The following is a 21,240-nucleotide window of genomic DNA, read 5'->3' as shown; positions in this document are numbered from 1 at the left end:
GTTTCTGCCTATGCCTCTCTTCTAACTGTACATGAACACACTAGTTTGCAAAACATGTAAAATGAGTGATGCTTGCAAATCCCAAATTACTGTTCATTCACCATCTTCTATGAAGGTTCTTTGTGCACATATGGACATACATATGCACCTATGTACATACTGATGACAGAGATCTTTGAGGATCTGTTGAAAAATATGAAGATTTTCAAGAGAAAAACATACACACACTAAAACACACACAATTTTGTATATGACTGCAAAGTTCATGGATCCTCAAAACTCATACTTGGACCCCAGCTCTAAGACCAATAGTCCAGCCAACGGAGGCAAATGTCTGCCAGCACCAACACTCATTACAAATCATTAAAATCACCACTTGCTGGGCGACTCTACATGCAAGGAAGGACATGGGTCATCTCATTTAATTTCATCTCCACCACAGCTGCTAGAGATGGGTGGTGCACCTGGTTATAGCAACACAAAAGTCTAAGATGAAAGACACTGCGTGTTCCAGGAACCTAAGTCTCCTCGGTGGCCGGGTGGTGACAGCGTGACCCTGGGCTCTGAAGCCCTTTCAGTTCAGGCACACTGTACACCTAAACCCCAGGGAGCCCCTTCAGCCCCACCTAACGATGTTCTCTGCCCCGAAACTCTCAAGCTGAGGGACGCAGTCCACTTCAATCAGTACGCACGCACGCGCGCGCACGCACACACACTACTACTGCAGTCCCCATACTAGGAGCAGTACAGTGCATGCTGACGGGCGAGGCGCATCGTGTCACACGCACCGTAGGAAAGGCCAGAGAAACCTGGTGGATCCGGCACCTCCCGTAACAGGGCTTTCTACTGCAGCTTCCCTGGGATCGACTGCGAATGGGAAGAAGAAGGCAGGAAGAGATCTTTCTCCTTATCATTCAATCAACGGTAGCCAACGTGATGAAAAGGAATGGAGGAAGTATGGCCAGATGGAGTGGGTGGATGGCCGGTGGGAGGCTGGATGGGTGTGTCTGTGTCCCACGACAGGACCCCCGGGTCTCCTGGAAATCGCAGTAGTAAGGACTGTCCCTCTGAAGCCAAGCTAAGGAGGTCCGTGCCTGGTTCCTAATTATATCTACTCAGCACATCAATCATGATATACATTCTTGAACACATCTTTGTTACTAATTTCAAATCTCCCAGATGAAAGAAACACGGTTAAAGTATTTTTCTATAATAGTACTTTATTTTTTTTAATTTTATTATGTTATGGTAATCACCATACATTACATCATTAGTTTTTGATGTAGTGTTCCATGATTCATTGTTTGCATATGACACCCAGTGCTCCATTCAATATGTGCCCTCTTTAATACCCATCACCAGGCTAACCCATCCCCCACCCCCCTCCCTTCTAGAACCCACAGTTTGTTTCTCAGAGCCCATACTCTCTCATCGTTCATCTCCCCCTCCGATTATAACTGAATGATATGTTTAAAGATGTAAAGTAAAACAGAGTTAATGCAGATGTTCCAAAATCCATGTAGAAAACCTACAATAACTAATTCCTTCAGCACTTCAACATTTCTGAGTTTTATATCTATCATTTTGCATACTGCATCAAAACACTTTCCTTACAAAGAAACTATCTCAATACAATGCTTTCAAAGAGTAGAAAAATCATGCTTGTAGCCGGCAGCGGGGGGGAGGTGGGGGGGGGGGGTGGACAGGGTGCTCCTCCTGAACCTCTTCCTTACAGGCGCGAGCACTTGGCCTACCTAGGCTTTGAGTGCCCACATTCTCCTTGCCATGTTCCGCAGCCGTACTCCACAGCAGTCTTACCATAAGAGAGCTCCCATGCTTCCCCCTTTCCCCTGGTACCTCCTGTTAGTAATCCTTCAAGCTTGGCTCCTGGAACCCCTATGATGAGCCCCGCTAGGCACTGCGCCTCGTACTGGGTGCCTGAGTCCCGGGAGGGTTACAGATGCTGAAGGTTCATGTCTGTTCCCCTGGAAGCACTTTCCAACTTGAAAGAGGTGTGAGAACAGAGCCTAGCCCTCTGTGACGTTTAGAGACAGAAGAGAGAAAGGTCCTCGTTACCAGAGGAAATGAAGAAGCTGCAGCCGGTGGGACAGAGAGACTGAGAGACCAAGTCAAGGAAGGAGGTGCCAAACGCAGGACCTGGTCAAAGGAAGAACCTCTGCACCTGGGTGCAGTGATGGGGTGGGGGGGGATAGCCTGCTGAGAGAGAGTTCCACAGAGCTTATAAAGAAAGGAGGTGCAGACCGGAAATGCAAGGAACTCATGGCATTTTGCTGCAAAGGGGGACAAAGACATGGGGACCCACCTGCAGAGAAGGCAGGGTCTTCCTGCTGGCCCTGCGTGTGGCACATGAAAGCTGACTGGAAACCAGGTCAGGCCATTTTGCAGATGTTCACTAAATCCAGGACTAAAATCTCACTGTACTCAAACATGGTATATAGTTAGCCTCTATTAAATAAGAAAAACTTGGGGCATCTGGCTGGCTCCATCTGTAGAACATGAGACTCGATCTCAGGCTTGTGAGTTCGAGGCCCACGTTGGGGGTAGGGTTACTTAAAAAAAAAAAAAAGGCAAAATTGAGTCTAGTATTACAAGGTAAAAAACAGAAAGGCTTTTACTGAATATTGCCAACGTGCTAGCTACCTAAGCAGTTTTGCTACATACATTATCTCACTTAATTTAATCCTGATACAAATCCTAACAAGTACACATTAACCCTCCCATACAAGAGAGACAACTAAGACATAAAACCGAGGGAGGAGCAGGGTCTGAATTGACCACCCCCACCTCAAAGAACAACTAGAAAACTGCACAGAACATAGGAAGCACCTGCTTTCAGCCCGACACAGGCAGCACCTAACGATGACCTCTGAAAGAGGGGACACATGAAGTGAGACCTGGCTCTCTGCCAGGAGGCAGTTTCTGGATTGCAGTGCAGGGAGGGTAACCCAGAGCCTGGTGAGCTCAAGAAGAACAGAGAGGCAGGACAACTAGAATTTGCCAGGAGTCGCAGAGAGGAAAAGTTCCAAATTCTCCACGGAGCTCCCCTTGAACATTTGGGCATTTGAATTCATTAGTTCATTAAAATAGTCCTGTCTAGTGGTTCACAAAGAAAAATTAATATTTTTTTTATTTTTTTATTTTTTTAAAGATTTTATTTATTTATTTGAGAGAGAGAGAGAGAATGAGAGACAGAGAGCATGAGAGGAAGGAGGGTCAGAAGGAGAAGCAAACTCCCTGCCAAGCAGGGAGCCCGATGCGGGACTCGATCCCGGGACTCCAGGATCATGACCTGAGCCGAAGGCAGTCGCTTAACCAACTGAGCCACCCAGGCGCCCAGAAAAATTAATATTTTTAATGGGCTTGGATCATCGTAACATTTTAGTCTCTTAAAACTAACTCCAGGACAGGGCGCCTGGGTGGCTCAGATGGTTAAGCGTCTGCCTTCGGCTCAGGTCATGATCCCAGGGTCCTGGGATCGAGTCCCACATCGGGCTCCCGGCTCAGCGGGGAGCCTGCTTGTCCCTCTGACCCTCTCCCCTCTCATGCCGTTTCTCTCTCGCTCGCTCTCTAAAAAATAAATAAAATCTTAAAAAAAAAAAAAAAACTAACTCCAGGACTTAGCGTGAAAAATTAAGTTAGGTGCGGCTGTGGTATCACAATGCTAAGATTGGGGTCTGGGCTGGCTTGAAATCCAGCTCCACAAACACGCGGTTAACATGCCAGCAAGACCTTTAACCTAGTTTTGAACTGCAGTGTGGCGACAGCAGTGACTTCACGGGACTATCACAGGGACTGAATACAAACACATATACAAAGACGACGCGCTCTAGAACGTGCTACATACAACGAGGAAGCTGATGCCGATTCGGCAGCAAACACTCGTCCACCTGTCGGCATGCGGCAGGTCACCCTAGGAACTCATTTGGTCGGTCTGATCCGCACACCCACCCCTCATGGCAGCTCCCAGTAGCAGCCTCATCTGTGGGCACAGACAGTGAGCAGCTACACGACTCGCCCAAGACCACACGGCTCCATGTGTTGGCTCCAGTCTGTGCTTTCACTTCCACACTAGACACCTGCCACTCCGAGTACAGCCCACGGACTGGCAGCACAGGCATATCATCAAGAGTTTGTAAGAGCCCCAGCACAAACCTACTTAATAAGAATCTGTGCTTCTAGGGGTGCCTGGGTGGCTCAGTCGGGTAAGCATCTGCCTTCAGCTCAGGTCATGATCCCAGGGTCCTGGGATCGAGCCCCGCATTGGGCTCCATGCTCGGTAGATGAGTCTGCTTCTGCCTCTGCTTCCACCTCTACCCTCTCCCCTCCCCTCTGCTCGTGCTCTTGCTTGTGTGCTCTCTCAAATAAATAAAATTAAAAAAAAAAGAAATCTGCACTTTAACAAAATCATCACGTGATCCCTATGCAAGTTTTGTCTGGGAACACCAGCATTAGGATACCTGTATCAAAACTACGAAGTAACACCATAATTTCTTCAGTGTATTTATTTACTTCCCACCTACTAATTCATCCCCTCGCCCCAACCGAAACATATTATAGTAGACTATGTATAAGGTGCTTTCCTGGGCATCAGGATATCAGGACAGATAGATACTAGGAAAGAGACAGACTGGTCATTCGGACATAGCAGGACACAGGGAACAACAGCCCCTGCCCCTACGGCCCTCACTAGAAAGACCAGCACAGACAAGTACATGAATAACATGGTGTTAGGAGGTGATGCCGGGAAAACAGGTGTTACCCAGACTTGGGGCATGGTCGAGGTCCTACAGAATATGAGTTCCAAGCTGGGATCTCAAGAATGGGCACAACAAAAGACATGGCTGCAGGTGTAGGTCAGTGATCCTGGGGGTCAATGCAAAGGCCAACATGGCTTTAATTCAAACAGCAGAGAAGCTGGACAAGGCCTAGCTCCAGAGGCAGGTGGGGAGCCTGACCAGTGTTAGGACATGCACCTGGGCAGCAATTAAGCCCATACAGACCAATCTGAAAGCTTCTGTTATAATCCTGACAACACTAACTATGGCCGAGGAAGTGGAAAGATTTGAGAGCTGTAAAAAAGCCAAGAGGACAGGGGTTGACTAAACTGCTCACATAAGATTAAAGGAAAGTCAGCAGCCATTTTTCTTGCTCAGGTAACTGAGTGGGAAAGTGATGTCATTCCACGGAGACAGAGAACACAAGAGGGGCAGATACTGTCTGTCTGAGGATGGGGGATGAACAAGAAGTAGAAGAAGTACTTCAGTTTGGTATTTGTTACTGGGAACAACACATGGGCCCACATGCCCAAACTCAGGGGAATGGAGATGCTTCCTGCCTACAGTCAAGGAGTGGGGAGCAGGGAGCTGGACTTCTGGAAGGTACTCTGGGAAGGGGAATAAGGCTTGGTGGCCCCCATCTGCTCTTGGGCTGGGGGGTGGAGGGGGAGGCATCTGATATTCTGATTGGGGCTCTTTGAAGTCTTTTTAAAAACCCTCTAATTTCACGGCTATAACTGAGTCTTTGTACTCCTAAGAAAGTGATGTAAATTTACCTTTGGGAAAATATTTCCCTGGGTTCTCTCTTTGGGGAGCACTTTGCAAAAGCAAAGCAGTGTAATGACAAAGACTCCCAATACGGAGTTAAACTGCTGTGCAAAATAAAAGAGCGATTTCCCTAATATGCAGAGATTGATTTGGACCTCATTAAGCTAAAAGCTGCCCCTGAGACAGGAAGGTTTCCATCTAGACTGGGGGCTTCCATAGGTTTAAGTAATTGTTTATGCAGCATTACCATGCCAGGACTGTTCTAAGCACTTAAAAATGAAATAATTTAATCCTCATAATAACCTTATTTTTTGGGACACCTGGGTGGCTCAGTCAGTGAAGCGTCTACCTTTGGCTTAGCTCATGATCCCAGGGTTCTGGGATCAAGTCCCACATCAGGCTCCTTGCTCAGCAGGGAGCCTGCTTCTCCCTCTGCCTGTCCTTCCCCCTGCTTGTGCTCTCTCTCTCCCTGACAAAATAAATAAATAAAATCTTAAAAAAAAAAACACTTATTTTCCCCCACTTTCCAGATGTGGGAACAGAGAGAAGTGACCTGCCCAAGGTCACATGCCTTGTACATGAGCCTCAAAGCTAAGCAGTCTACCTGGATTCCGGGCTCTTGCTCGCCAAGCCCTGCTACGGCTGGGTTCCCATCCTCTCTTGAAAACGCTGTCACTGGCAGACCTCACTCCTGTCAGGCAACACAGTGGAGTGGCAGCAGGTACTCACCCATCATTTGCTGTTACCACGCCCCGCTGTCCTGGGCCAAGGGCCAGCTGGATTTGGTATTACTACCACACGCTCTTCCACGGCCACGACGCTTCCTGGAGTCATCCATTCATGCCTGTCCCCCACAAGCAAATGAACGTGCCACACCACCCTTAGATTAATTATGTCAAAAACTACTTACTTCACCAAATACTAGGCTAGGCACTGTAACGGATGTGTGGAGATATATATATATATATATATAATCCTACCCTGCAGAGTTTTCAGCCTAGTCAAGAGAGATACACACATGTGATTATTTAATTACAACTGTAATAAGTACTATTAAAAAATGGCAATAGCAGGAAAAGTTATAAAGGAAGAGACCTCACCCCTTCCACAGTTAGAACATCACAGCTACACAAGTGCCACAAGGCTGCAGGGAGGCGGTCTCTCCACAGGAAGGGCGGAGGAGGAGAGGCCCCAGCAGCAGCCACGGGCCTTCAGTATCCAGGAACCTGCAATCCGGAAACCCTTATCCTTTGCTTCCAGAAAATGTTCTTGTATCAGGTCTTTGATGATTTAATCCTTTTGTCTCTTTCTGCAACTCTTATTATTTGGATGTTGGACCTTCTGAATTCATCATCCTACTTTCTTTTCTCCCTCCATTTTTCTTTCCTACATGTGTTCTGAGACATATCTTTCACATTATTTCCCACTGCTCTTACTGAGTTTATGTCTGCCTTGGTACTTTTAATTTTCCTCTTCTTTGAATGTACTTTTAAAAATAATTCTAGGGGTGCCTGGGAGGCATAGTTGGTTAAAGCATCGACTCCTGGTTTTATCTCAGGTTGTGATCTCAGAGTCGTCAGATCGAGCCCCACGTCAGGCTCTGTGCCCAGCAGTGGAGTCTGCTTAGGACTCTCTCTCCCTTTGCCCCCACCCCTCAAATAAATAAATCAATCTTAAAAGAAGAAAAAAGGATTCTGTTGGTCTTTCATGGATGCAGTATCTTCCCTTAGCTTTCTGGAGATCTAAGATTTAAATTTTTTATCTTCTTTGAGCTTCCTTCTGCTTGCGGTTTCCTCTTTGTTGCTCAAGACTGTTTTCTCTCTGTTTTGTCTTCACATTTCAAAAGCAAAGGCTGTCTTTATTTTTTTACTGAAATATAATTGGCATATAACATATTAGTATTAGGTGTACCACATAATGATTTGATATTTGTATACACTATGAAATGATCACCATAATGAGTCTAGTTACCAACTGTCACCATACAAAATCACAAAAAAAAAGAATTCTTTTTCTTGTGATGAGAACTTTTAGGGTTTACTCTCTCGGCATCTTTCAGGTATACACTACAATATTATTAGCTACAGTCACCATGCTGTACATTATAGCCCCCACAACTTATTTACAACTGGAATTTTGTACCTCTTGACCCCCCTCACCCATTTCGCCCACCCCCAAATCCCCCTCTAGCAACCAGCGTTCTTTTCTCTGTATCTAGTTTTGTTTTGTTTGTTCATTTGTTTTGTTTTTTAGGTTCCACACATTAGTGAGGTCATACAGTTTTGTCTTTCTCTGAAAGACTAGTCTTATTTCATGTAGCATAATGCCCTCACAATCCATCCCATGTTCTTGCAAATGGCAAGATTTCATTTTAATGGCCGAACAATACTCCATTGTACGTATTTATATGGGTGTGTATGAAGGCACACACAAGCACACACAATCTTCTCCATCTATTCATTCATTCATGGACACTCAGGTTGTTTCCATGTCTTGACTATTGGCAATAATGCTGCAGTCCACATATATCTTTTCAAATTAGTATTTTCACTTTCTTTGGATAAATACCTCATAGTGAAACTGCTGGATCATATGGTTAATTCTACTTTTAATTTCTTGAGGATCCTCCACACTACCTTCCACAGTGGCTGCACCAGTTTGCACTCCCACAACAGGGCACGAGGGTTCCTTTTTCTCCACATCCTCAGCAACACTTATTATTGGTCTTTTTGATAACAGCCATTCTGACAGGCATGAGGTGATATCTCACGGTGGTTTTGATTTGCATTTCCCTGATGATGAGTGATGCTGAGCATATTTTCATGTATCTGCTGGCCCTCTGGATGTCTTCTTTGGAGAAATGTCTATTCAGATCCTCTGCCCATTTTTTTTAAACATTTTTTTTGGTATTGAGTTGTATGAGTAATAACTAATATTAATAACTAGTATTTTAAATATTAGTCCTTTATCAGATATATGATTTACAAATATTTTCTCCCACTCTGCAGGTTGCCCTTCTTTTGCCCTTTTGTTGATGGGTTTCCTTTGTTGTGTAGAAATTTTTAGTTTGATGTTGTCCCACTTTGTTTATTTTTGCTTTGCTGCAGAGGCTGTCTTTTTTTTTTTTTTTTTTAAAGATTTTATTTATTTATCTGACAGAGACACAGCGAGAGCAGGAACACAAGCAGGAGGAGTGGGAGAGCGAGAAGCAGGCTTCCCGCCGAGCAGGGAGCTCGATGTGGGGCTGGATCCCAGGATCCTGGGATCATGACCTGAGCTGAAGGCAGACACTTAACCAACTGAGCCACCCAGGCGCCCCGAGGCTGTCTTTAAATACCTACTTGTCGAGGAAACCTGTACGTGTGGGTGACCCCAACGATCTATGCACTGAGCAGAGAATAAGGGGCTTGGCTAGAGATCCCAGAACGTTTAGAGTCTGCCTTTTCTCTTGGACCAGTCTCCTTAGAAAAGAATGTTTCCATCTCCTGCCAGGATCGGGTAAAAGCCTCCTGACAGGATTCTGGGAGCCAAAGAGAAAGAAAGCATGGCTAACTTCACTTAATCCCCAATTTTGAGTGCAAGAATGCAATTTCCATAGTAAAACTGTTAACAACCCACAATGGGGTAAATAATTTATTACAACAGCACTTCAACTGTTATGGCTTTGAAGACTTTCACTGGTTGGGCACATCCCTTAGATTATCAAGACTAAAGTATCTCTACCTTGAGCCATTCATTTACTTTCTATGGGCAAGACACCCTAGAGATTATAGGACAGCTAAAATTTCACCTAAATCACACAAATAAACCTTTAAAAGAATGAGCCCAATCTAATCCCTGAGCCTATAACTGAAGAAGCCTGGACATTCTACAGAAAAGGCAAGTCTCGGCGAAGGTTGCACAGGCAGTGACTTCCGAGCAAGATCCTGACTGAGAAGCAGAGCACATTGCTTACTAACGTTAAAGACTGTGCCTGGCTCCCCCGCTCCCAACAATATGACTCTTAAATTATTTGAGGCTCCTCGTCCGTAGAGCTCAAGTAGTAATACCTACCATGCTAGTTAATATAATAAACGTAGAGTGGTTATTAGCAAGATATATTAGAGACAAAGTCAGCATCCTATCCGTGGCAGCAGTAGTTAGGAGGGATAACCTGACTTCTCTAGGCTGATGAAAGGGAAATGCTGAGATTGTTCTCAAAATGGAAATCCTATAAGACCCCCCACCATTTAACTAATACTTCAAAAGTCCCATCACAGCCCTAAAAAGCATCTTTCCTGTTACACTTCAAAGCTTTATGAATCCTTGTCAAAAAAGGAAACAACAGACTATCATTCCTACTTTGATAACATCTGGTATGTTTGAAATGTGTAATTAAATCCAATGACCAAACGAAGCACAAGTGTTCCATAGAATTTTCCCCTAAACCTTGCCCTATAAAAAGACAGTATGCCTTTTTCTAAACTGAAAATATACCAGCAGTACACCATTCCATCACGATCTTACATAAAAGTTAAAACAAACAGAATACCCAACAGTCTGGTATTATCTTCTCAATGATTCTGTCAACTTTACAACACGGTAAGATTTTCACAGTAAAAAAGTAGTGTTAGTATATGATATTCTAGCAGTATTTTGTTTCTCTTAAAAAAATTTAAGAAGGCTGACAAAACAGGTCTTGGGGGAAATACAACATACTGGCCTCACCCTGGTTAACAAGGTCCTAGGTTTTTTCCTTGGTTTTTGTCTGTCTGTTTTTACTATAAGACAGGCTACACATATCTTTCAAAACAACATTTTTCTGGCCAACGTAAATATAAGGAAACTTTATATTCACGTCCCCTAAACTCAATACATAACATTAAACACAACTATGTGTGACCAAGTCTCAAGCTGCAATCCAAATAAAATCTGGAGGTCACTAAAACCACCTACAGAGTCTGGAAAGCAAGGTGTCGGCGATTAGGGAAGGGACTGCTGCGGAGCTCTGTCTCCGCCAGCACCCTGACACCTCTAAGAGTGCCACACAAAGACGCTGGGCGTATAAGCAGGGGGGCCGTAAACCCAGCTCCAGCCTGAAATGTCTCCACCCAGAGCGTCAGCCTGCAACAGAGCCTCATCAGACCTTCCGGGCGGCAGAGCCACACAAAAGGACTGGGCCTCTCCGGAGCTTGTTCCAGTCCGACTCTGCAGGGAGCTGCCCTCCTTCACCAAAACCCTCTGCTCCAGCCACTCTCGGCCCCCTCCTCAACATTCAAGCCTCAATTCTTCCCCTTGCTCCCTGGTTCTAGGAAAACAGTTCTTCTTTTTTGTTGAAGGTTTTGTCTGCATTTTTTCTAACCGATTCCTTTAATGCTGTACCACTTTATTATACATGTAATATTAGGGAACAGCATGCACATTTTCCACCTACAACTGTAATCATAACATAACATAAACAACTGTTAACCATACTGTCTGGTCATCATAAAACAATATTTTAAGCATTTTAAATCTCATATTTCAGATTTTATATAGAGAGTCTTTTCCCTGGGCTTGAGGGTTTTTGGAACCTGGCTTAAGGTACTATGTTGAGGTATCTGATCTTCCCTTTCCAAACTGAGCACGACGCCAGGCCTCCAGGGCTGCATGGGGGCTGCACACACGGTCCAATCCTGCAAGTTCTGGACTGAAGCCTAACGTGTGAGATGTACAAATCCTGAGTGCAGAGCTCCGTGGCTCTTTACATAATCACACACATACATGTGTGTATGCATCCCCATCCTTGGAATACAACTACACAAGACAGAACCCACTCCTGTGGCTGCTTTCTAGCCCTTTGTGACTAGTACCTCGCCATCTAATGGGACTAGGACTCCCAGTACTGCCACTGGAGATTAGTGTCTCCTAATTTTACATACACTGGTCATGCAAATGGAAACATAAGGGGACACCTCCCAGCTTGTTTTATGAGAATGGCAGTACCTGAAAAGAAAGCGCCACAAAAAGGTCACAAGAAAAAAAATTACAGATTGATACCCCCCGTGTAAATAGACACAGATTTCCTAAACAAAATATTGCATATTGATCTAACAATATATAAATAGGATAATACATCATGATCAAGTGGGATTTACCTCAGAAATACAAGGTTGATTCAACAATCAAAACGTAATTCACCCGTTATTTTAAAAAACAGAAAATTTCCACAATTAATTCAATAGAGACAGAAAAAGCACTTGACAAAATTCAACACCCTCTCATGATTAAAAACAAAAACAAAAACACCTCTCAGAAAACCAGGAGTTACAAGGAAAATTTTTACATTTGACAGAGGACATCCACAAAAACAAAGACAAAACTAGAACTAAACCCTGCTTAACACTGAAAACTTGCTCCCTGAGGTCAGCACATGACAAGAACACTGTAATGAAGGTGCTAGTCAAGGCAAGACAGAGAAATAAAAGACATAAAGATTGCAGAGTAAGAGTTATTTTCAGATTACATGATTATAAATTTCTTTGGATTTTCTACTTGCTCAAGTAAACCACCAGAACTAATAAGTGAATTTATAGTAAGGCCACAAGATAAACTAACAAGATGATCTACTTCTACATGCTAAGCCAAGAATTGGACAATTAAACCTACAAGTCAAAAAACTGTCCTTTACAATAGCATCAGAAAAGCATGAAGCCCTCCACACTAAGATCTACCGCATGCAACTAAGGGAGATCACAGACCTAGCGAACTAGACAGGTCGACCAGAAGTCTCAAGATTGTTCACAGGTCAGTTCTCCCAAATTGATGCACAGATTCGACAGGGCCCCAGTCGAAACAGAAGAGAAGCAAAAGTCTGTCAGCTCCAGAAGCGGCTGTCACTGGCAAAGCACCACCGCGCCCCCCGACGGCCCACAAGACTCAACTGAAGACTGTGCAGAGTGCGCAACACGGAAGCCCACATCGGAGCATCAGAGCACAGGAAAGAAGCCAACGACGCACTGGTCTTTCCACTCAAAGAAAAACTTACCACTACTGCTTGGTTTTCAACATCCAACTCCTATAGGACACTCACAATAGGACTCATTTTCTACAACTTTTCAGGAAGAAAGGTATAAAGATACAGATGTGTATTGTCTGAAGAAGTTAAAGAAGATAATATATAAACCTCATAAACCTCAGTTCTGTGAGCTACAGTCGATAACACTGTATCATTTATACCAGTATTACTCAAAGGCAAAACAAAAATACACAGTGGTAACTGTTTCAAAATTGGATTTTAGAGCCGGTCCTCGTTAGTATAGTGGTGAGTATCCCCGCCTGTCAAAATTGGATTTTTCTCTTTAACGGAAAACTGGTAAGTTATGAAATACAGAAAACAGTTAAATTTACAATAAATTCCTAATAGTCTGAACAATCACAGATGAATTTGAAATGAAAGATTTATGAACACTACTTTAAAAACTCAGTGTCACTAACCATTTGGGCACTAGAAAGAAGTTTTTTAATTTTCACAAAAACCTCCATGACCCTTCTCATCTGCCTCCAGTGATTTGAATCTCTGTGGCTACAGGCAGACAAAGTGACTGAATTCATCAACCCACTCATCTGCTCACTACAGGAGTCTAGCAGGTGTGAGGCCCTAGGAGTGCAGCAATAAGGAGGACTGACTGGTTCCTTGCCGGGAAGGCGGGGGGGTGGGGGGGGCAGGGCACGCATTTCACCACAGGACAGCAAACAAGTAGACCCCAGAGCGGGCACCGGGGACAGATGGGGACAGTGGTGCTGGCAGAAGGGTAGTCAGGGGGGACACACTGCATGGGTTCATATAACTACTGCTCAACCAGGAGACCGGGAGTGGGGGACAGGACAGGCAGACGGAAGCCTGTGATGAAACATCAGCTGGCCCAAACATCTCCCAGGGCTCGCTGAGAAGGTCCTACATGAAATGAAAAACTCTAAAACTGCACATGAAGAGAATACGGGGAAACTAGCAGCCTCTTCTCCAAACACAATGAGGAGAGTGAAACAATCTGAGAAACACAGTAATTATAATACCCACCATATTATCTTTGTGCACAAGGGAGTTGATGTTAATAATATTATTATTAATAACTATTATTATTTTTTTAAAGATTTTATTTATTTATTTGAGACAGAGAATGAGAGACAGAGAACATGAGAGGGAGGAGGGTCAGAGGGAGAAGCAGACGCCCTGCCGAGCAGGGAGCCTGATGTGGGACTCGATCCCGGGACTCCAGGATCATGACCTGAGCCGAAGGCAGTCGCTTAACCGACTGAGCCACCCAGGCGCCCCGATATTCACTATTATTAATGAATATTAATTAATTAATGAGCTGAAAGGAGGCTCACTGTACTCTCTCAGTTAAGACATCAGAAGCAAAGGGGAGCCCTTCACGGAGAACACACTGGCCAGGCTGTGTTCCTTGTCTCTGTTCAAGCACTGCCTGCTGCTGTTCTTCAACCTTCACTGTGTGTTCAGTCCCCTACCCGCCCCCCCTTCCCCTGCCTCTCTGCAGCACCAGAAAGGCCTGTTTATCAAGAACTCATCTCTTCTGTACACCTACTACATGCTGGGCGTGCAAACACATTTCACGGACACTTAACCAACAATTCGGTTTAACCAAGGAAAGGAGCCCGTACTAGGAATCTAAGCTAGAATGGCTTGGTGGTTTCCAGGGGGCCCCCAGGTAGAGGGGAAAGGCACTGGTCACCAGGCAGCGGGGGGCGGAGGCAGACAAGGTGTGCAAAGCCAAGTGGTGGGCGAGCTTCCCAGGGAAAGAGACAACCGTGCCAAGTCGGTGGGCAGGGATAAGACAAAAAGGCTGGAAGCACACCAGGGGAACATGCATCTTTAGGGGCAGGGTAAAGGCTTACAAGAGCCCTGCCCTTACCCCTCAGAGACAGTGGGTGGAGGAGCAAGCCTTCCCTACTTACCTCTCTCCACGAACCTTAACACAGCCTCCAACTATAATCAGCAGGAAAGCCCATGTTTCCCTAAACATTCCACAAACACTTCTCAGTGCCTTTGCCCCCAGAATTCCTACAGCATGGAAGACCCTCCCCACCCTCTCCACTGGCATGAGACAGCAGCTCCTTTAGAAAAATGCCCCAGATTTCAACAATCCGGGGTTTTTTTCACTCAACAATCACTGAGTGCTGATAATACGGATTCAGACAATACGGATTCTAAAAGCAGTAACATTTGGACCTGGCCCACAAGAAGTGGGCAACCAAGGAACGTGAGACCAGCAAAGGAGGAAAGTTGAATGAGTTACAAGCTATGCCTGTGGGTGCAGAGCTGACACACAAAGCCAGAGCCCAGCCCTGTGGTCCAGACGAGAGAGAGAGGGAGAGAGACAGACAAATACACACACACACAGGGCCATGCTCTAGGGCAGAATCCTGAAGCTTTCCCATTTAAAAAGAATGAATGTTCCAAGCAGAAGCAGGAGCAAAAGCATAAGGGGTCCTGTCAGAAAACGAACCACCGGCGGTGGTGGCTGGAGTCTATCAGAGGCGGAGCCGAGGGAGAGGCCGGTGGAGAGGAGGAAGCCCCCACGCAGGGGGCAGGCGGGAGCTCAGCTCAGCATTCTTACTGCGGGCCTACTGTGTGCCAGGCACCACGAGCGGCTCCCTCATGCTGGAAAACTTAAGTCACTCTTCTGGAAATTGTTTAACACCTTGTACTGTAAAGGTATAGATGTCTAGATTGTGTACATAAATACAATTATAAAATAAATGCACACACTTACATATAAATGTAGTTTTAATGTGTCTTCCCCACGGTCAATTAGCAACTCAAGCTGGCAGACGGGACGGCCACAGCCCCAGAGGGGTGGCAGAGGCCCACAGACATATTTCCCAGGGAAGCGATCAGGCCCTGGGAGGCCAACCGAGGCCCATCTGTTGAGAGCGCTAGGACGCGGTGTGTGTGCTGCTGGAGAGACTCAAGCCCCAGTCTACAACTCTCGCCCAACTGTTCTTAGGGTGTGCGGATTAGCTAAGCGCATAATTTACTCATTTGTTAAGGTAATATCCATTTGCGCCAATACCTTGTCACGCAGAAGAACACCTGACACTGTCCCCGACGGTGCTGAGTTTACTGCCCAGCGAAGAGACAGAAAGCAAGGGCGGTCAATGGCGGTAGGTGCTGCGCAGGACCAGAAGACAGGGCCGCATCAGGTGAGGCCTCGGAGGCCCCGAGACGGAGTTGCGATTTTACCCAGTAAGAGGCCACCGGGGAGTTTTAGGAAGGAGAGTAACGTTGCCTTTGTGTTTTTACAAACTCACTCCGGCAGCTGCGTGAAGAAGGACGAACGTGTGAGGAAACGGGAAGACCCAAGGGGAAGCAACGCCCGCAGCCCAGAGAGAGAGGAAGGTCGCGCGGCGCAGAGTGGATGCCGCAGAGAGGGCGAGGGGGGAGGAAGCCCAGACTGTGCTGGAGACAGAGGGAATCCTTCCACGCAGCAGGAAGTGTCAGAGAGGCATCCTGGGTCTGCAGCAGGAGCGGCTACGTGCGTGGGGGTCCAGCGCCCTTACTAAGACAGGGAGGACTGGGGGAGGGACAGACTTCAGGGACAACAGTTAAGAGGCTCCTCTCTGGCAGGTAAGTATCAGATGTTTATGAAAAATACAAATGTAGGTATCAAGAGGCGGTTGACCACTTAAGTCTGAGACACAGAAGTGAAGATGGGCTGCACTTAGAACCATCTAGGTGGTGGCAGGGAGAGCGGGAGTTTAAAATATTGATATAGAAAAAGCATGACTTCAACCACAGGACCCAGAATCACACAAGTCCACGATTATTGGTATACTCAATCTCAATGTGCTACTGAAAGATCTAGAAAAAAACTGACCCACACACTTATCCCTAGTAAGCACAGCCCTGACACCTCTTTAATCCTTCCCAGTCTCAGAGAGAGAAAACAACTAAAGTGCATTCTAGTATCATCAGTGAACTTTCCAAACAGGGCTTTCTGCATTCAGTAACCCTGCAACCAAACACAGCACTGCGAACATTTACCTTTACTTCCATACTCTGAATTAAAGCTGCCTTTAAGCCTAGGAAATCATGATACAGTTGAACACATAACAAAGTCCTTTTAAATATGTGAAAATAACAATCTTCTGTGGGAGCGATCTAACATGGTCTCCTTATACCTCACTCAGCGGTACAATAAGCTATATCATAGAGACAGCCATAGATTGTCTTAAGGATACCTTAGAGGTTTCAGTTCAAAGTATACAAATATAGCTCTGTTCCATTATTTTTAGCCTGTTCTACTAAGTATTTTGTGTCTTCTTAAATTGGGACACCACTGTTTTTGAGGTTAATGTGACTGATAAAATCAAATGTGAGGTTTCGAATTTCTAACTGAAAATAGAGATTTAAAGTCTTTGGACTTGAGCATTTTATTTTGTCTTTATCTAAAAGTAGTAACTTTTATACTTGAAAATAACCATTTCAGCCAATTCCTATATACCAACATCTTTGTCTTTATCACACAGCAACAACTGACCAGAATAAAACCTGAAGTTTCCTGCCTTCCTGTCCTGGTACAGAGAAGTACACGGAGAAGCTGGCACACTGCGTCCCCCTGGGGAGGCAGTGTACTCAGCCCCGAGAAGGGGACAGGGTGACAACCTCCTTATGTCGTCAGAAACCTCCTCTTGCACGATCCAGAAGCAAGACCATCCATCAGAGGTAATGGCCTGCTCCAGCCCTGCAAACACAACGATTCTAAGCCTGATGCTGTCCCTACCTCTTCCCCTCTTCCACACGGGTGGTTCTTTCTGCTCTCCTACCCAACCCTGACCTCTATCCAAATGGTATCTCAGTTAAAAAGGCCTCTACTCACTTGCTCTGCCAGTCAGCAAATGTAATGGGAAAATAAGTTGCTTCCATCAACTGCTTTGGGATGAGCAAAAACACCTCAGTCTCTCTCTTCTTCTGAAGTTCATATTTCTAAAGTCACCTTGAATTTCTTAAAAACCCAGTAGTCAATTATTTAATATCCCATTGGCTACTGGACTCACAGACTTGAATCCAGCCTCAACTTAGTGAAATCAGAGCCTTATTGCTAAGGATCAGTGCTAACAGAGGGCTGTCACACTATGGAGGTGGTATTGTGCATATGGGTCCCAACAAGTCTGGGAGAGACCAAAATCTTCACAAATATAGTACAAAACTCTCTGCCTCTGAGCACTCGTTACTTGTCATGCTCAATTATACTTTGCAATCCTTAGGTTCTCACCTCAGTTACATTTTTTTAAAAGTGCCCATACCCAACACCCTTTAAAATTCAACAGTTTGAATTTAACTCAGCAAAATCTTTACTTTAAATACCTAATTAGGTAATAAAGTGACAGGTGCTTTGTTCAGAGAGCATCACATTAAAAGAGTTCTAACATCACATGTTTTAGAAATGTTTAAAAGGGGCGCTGGCTCAGTCGGCGACTCTCTTGATCTCGGGGTTGTGAGTTCGAGCCCCACGATGGGTGTAGAGATTACCTAAAAAGAAAGAAAGGGAGGAAGGAAGGAAAGGAAAGAAAGGAAAGAAAGGAAGAAAGAAAGAGAGAAGAAATGCTTAAAAGCCTAGACAAGAATTACTAGATGATGCTGACAATTTGTTAAATGAGAAGTGATCCAACAGCGAAACTGTGGTCTGGTGCTAGCGCCTCAACATCCTGGAGGCTTTAAAAGTTTTAAGCTAAACACTAAACTGAGTCAGCCTGAAGGTCTACTTATAATACTGCAGGTCTTTACCCAGTACAGGTTTCTTCCTTTTAAAAGTCTTTCCTGAGTAGGTTAACATGATACTTGAATATACTCTTTAAAATAATAATACATGTATTAAATTCTTTATTACGGACTTCATCCCCCCAGAGGTAATATTCACTAGGTACTTTAAGAGAAGCAGATAAATTATTTGGTCTTATTCATACATGGATCACACGGCATTTTTAACTTCTAAACATGCTTCCCAAATACTATCTTGAATGTTACAATGAAAATGCTATATTTTATATTTATAATTTTATACAAATAAAAACCCTAAAACATTAAACTGGAAAATGTTTATTTACAGTATTACTGACCCTTAGTGGTAAGCCCACCTTACAATAATAGGGAGTTTCAAATTAAATACACAATCTTTATAGTGAGTAAAGAAAACCAATTTTTGAAATAAGAAAAACCACACTGCTCTTTTTTCCTCCAGTCCTATTTAAGTTAAAATTAGTCTCTTTATTCTTTAAAAACTTCCACATCACAGAACGGATATGGGTGCCTTAATTAAAACACACAAAATAAAACATAAAACTCTAAGAGACACAGAATAGAAAAGATAACTTACTTAAAATGCACTTCCATAAAAATATTTTTATTTACTTTTCTAAAAGCTACCTATAGTTTTATGCCAAGAGCTGCAAAACTATACCACATCAATTTTCATTTTTCCTTAAATTTAATTGTAAATCTATTTGAATTAAAGTCTGAAAAACTCTCATCCATCTTTTTAGTGCAAATGCATGAATCTGAATAAAATTTAAACCAAATAGATTTTTAAGTTACGTATACCTTTAGCCCAACACATTGGAAATGGACTACAGCCGCTCTTCTCCATACAGACGGCACCTGCTGGTCTCAGGGCCCCTTGGCCCGCCAGTTCCAGCAACATAAACTCAGGTCTCTCAAGATCAGACCAGGCGTCCGCGCACCAAGTCCCCGTTCATCGCTCCCACAGCGTTCGCTTCGATCCACAGCCACACTAAGTTTCCCCTGTGTGCTCCTTTTCTCAGAAATTGAAGCAAAATTTGGGAGGTGCTCCTTCTGTAATATTTTCCAGCAGCTTGAAGAATGCCTCTCAGTTACAGAATCTTCTCCTGCGTCCGCAATCTGAAACACAGACCATCCTGGCTAGATTAAGCTCCTGAGCAGAATGAAACCTGCTAGTAATGTGACCCCCACGGGCCTGTGTTCCTAGATTCATTCAGGGAAGGAGAGAGGGAGGGAGGGGAAAGAGGGAGGAGAAAAAGAAGGCCAGTAGCCAGCACCTGATTAATATGCTAATCCCACCCTTCTGCTCAATTCATCTGGCAGACCTCTGCTCACAAAACCAACAGGCAATTCTAAAATTGAGTAAGCTGCAAATCAAGTCTGACCCAGATCATGTCTGTAGATGGCTCCTCCAACTATTTTTGTTTTCAAAGTCATGCCTTTGGCCTTTTACCGGCCTAATTCTGACCTTAAGACTTAAGATAATTGCCTTGATGAAAAATGAGTAATACTGGGGGAAAAACCTTGATCAACATTAAAAGCAAATCTGTAAGAACTATGTCTATAGGAACCCAGGTATTTCCAAGGTAAAGACTTTTTTCAGATTGATAGTTTCGAAGTATGTTTGCAAATTTATAAAAGTATTTAGAAAACACATAAAAACAAGAATTTGAAGTTATGAGATTCTTTTAAAACTAGCTTAGGAAATGTTGAGGAATCCAAGATACCTGATTTCTTAATTTCAAAACATGAGTGAGTACTAAACTCATATTCCTGAAGGAGGAGGACAGAAAAACACTCTTAACAATCTGTACTAGTAACTTTTTTCAAAAAATGTAAAGCTACTTACACTTTTTCCATTCAAACTGAGAGACAGTCTCGGTCGTCTCTAAAATGTAGCTATTTAAACACACTCCACTCTGGCAGTAAGACAGTAAGAAACTGGGCTCCTACAGCCTCTGTTGTCTGAGCACACGTGATACATATGCAAGACATACACAGTTCAGCTCTCCTATTACGTGGGTAATTCTGTTTGTAGCAAATCCCATTAACGAAGAAAAAATCAAGTCTTCTACTTAACTGTGAACACGACAGAGGCTTTATGAATTCACCAACTTGTGAAAACAAGAGCTGACAAAGGCTAGGGGAACAAGAGGCCTATCTGTGTCCAGTAATGCCCCAAGACAGCTAGTTTCATTTCTGACACACTACTCTCGATGATGGCTTTGTCTCCAGAAGTTACATTCAGCCTCCTAATAGCAGTCAGAGCTCAAATAACCTCTTAGATGCCCCCAGTGAAAACACATCATTCACCAGCGTGAACTCTGACCCCAGGCAACACTGGGAAGAAAAGGGGCTCCAGAAAAACACAGGCGAGCAAGCTAGGAAGGAAACCGAAGAAACAAGCAGATAGATCACCATTACCGAGGACACTCGGGACACAAAGGCCTACTCTCATCATAGGAGGAATCCAAGTACACCCCACGAGCAAGTCTGGTATCTGACCCAGGCCCCTGAGAATGGCTTGGGATTTAATCTGAACCATCAAATAATATACATGCCAACGACACAAGCAAACTCTGAGTCTCTCTTGGAACTTATGACTCTATAGAGTTAAAAAACAGAAGCTACCTTTACTAGTTGCCAACGGTATTTTACACACCCAATTTTCACATCTTCTAAGCAAAATCAGTGCTGTCACATCTTCTAAAGATGAGTTAAAGATGGAGTCAGTTAGGAAGAGACACAGTTTCACTGAGCCCACCTGTCATCCAAGAGGCCAGAGGTCTTCACGTAAGCACACACCCAGAAAAGGTTTTTGAGCCATACTGACTAAATGCTGTAAGCAGCACCTGCACAGGAGAGAGAGGCTGGTGCCAGCGAGTGACGGCGGCGGCT

At 44.3% G+C, this 21,240-nt stretch overlaps 1 protein-coding gene across 13 annotated transcripts in view; it reads right to left on the bottom strand.

Annotated features, from left to right (window-relative positions):
• Nucleotides 1-21,240, bottom strand: part of PTK2 (protein tyrosine kinase 2) — a 258,682-nt gene that overhangs the window by 183,397 nt on the left and 54,045 nt on the right. For 2 of the 13 annotated variants that reach the window (XM_064587827.1, XM_064587819.1), the window contains exon 3: nucleotides 19,144-19,461. The exons of the other annotated variants lie outside the window; for them this stretch is intronic. In XM_064587827.1, coding sequence (XP_064443897.1) covers nucleotides 19,144-19,243 — 100 coding nt within the window. In that variant the 5' untranslated portion in view covers nucleotides 19,244-19,461. The remainder of the gene's footprint in view (nucleotides 1-19,143; nucleotides 19,462-21,240) is intronic. 13 annotated transcript variants of the gene reach the window in all.

Source organism: Mirounga angustirostris, unplaced genomic scaffold, assembly GCF_029215605.1.
Source record: "Mirounga angustirostris isolate CCGP_5_RB_7025 unplaced genomic scaffold, mMirAng1.0.hap1 SCAF_4, whole genome shotgun sequence".
NCBI lineage: Eukaryota > Metazoa > Chordata > Mammalia > Carnivora > Phocidae > Mirounga > Mirounga angustirostris.
Note: the sequence above shows the minus strand (reverse complement) of the source record. Positions and strands in the feature narration are given on the sequence as shown.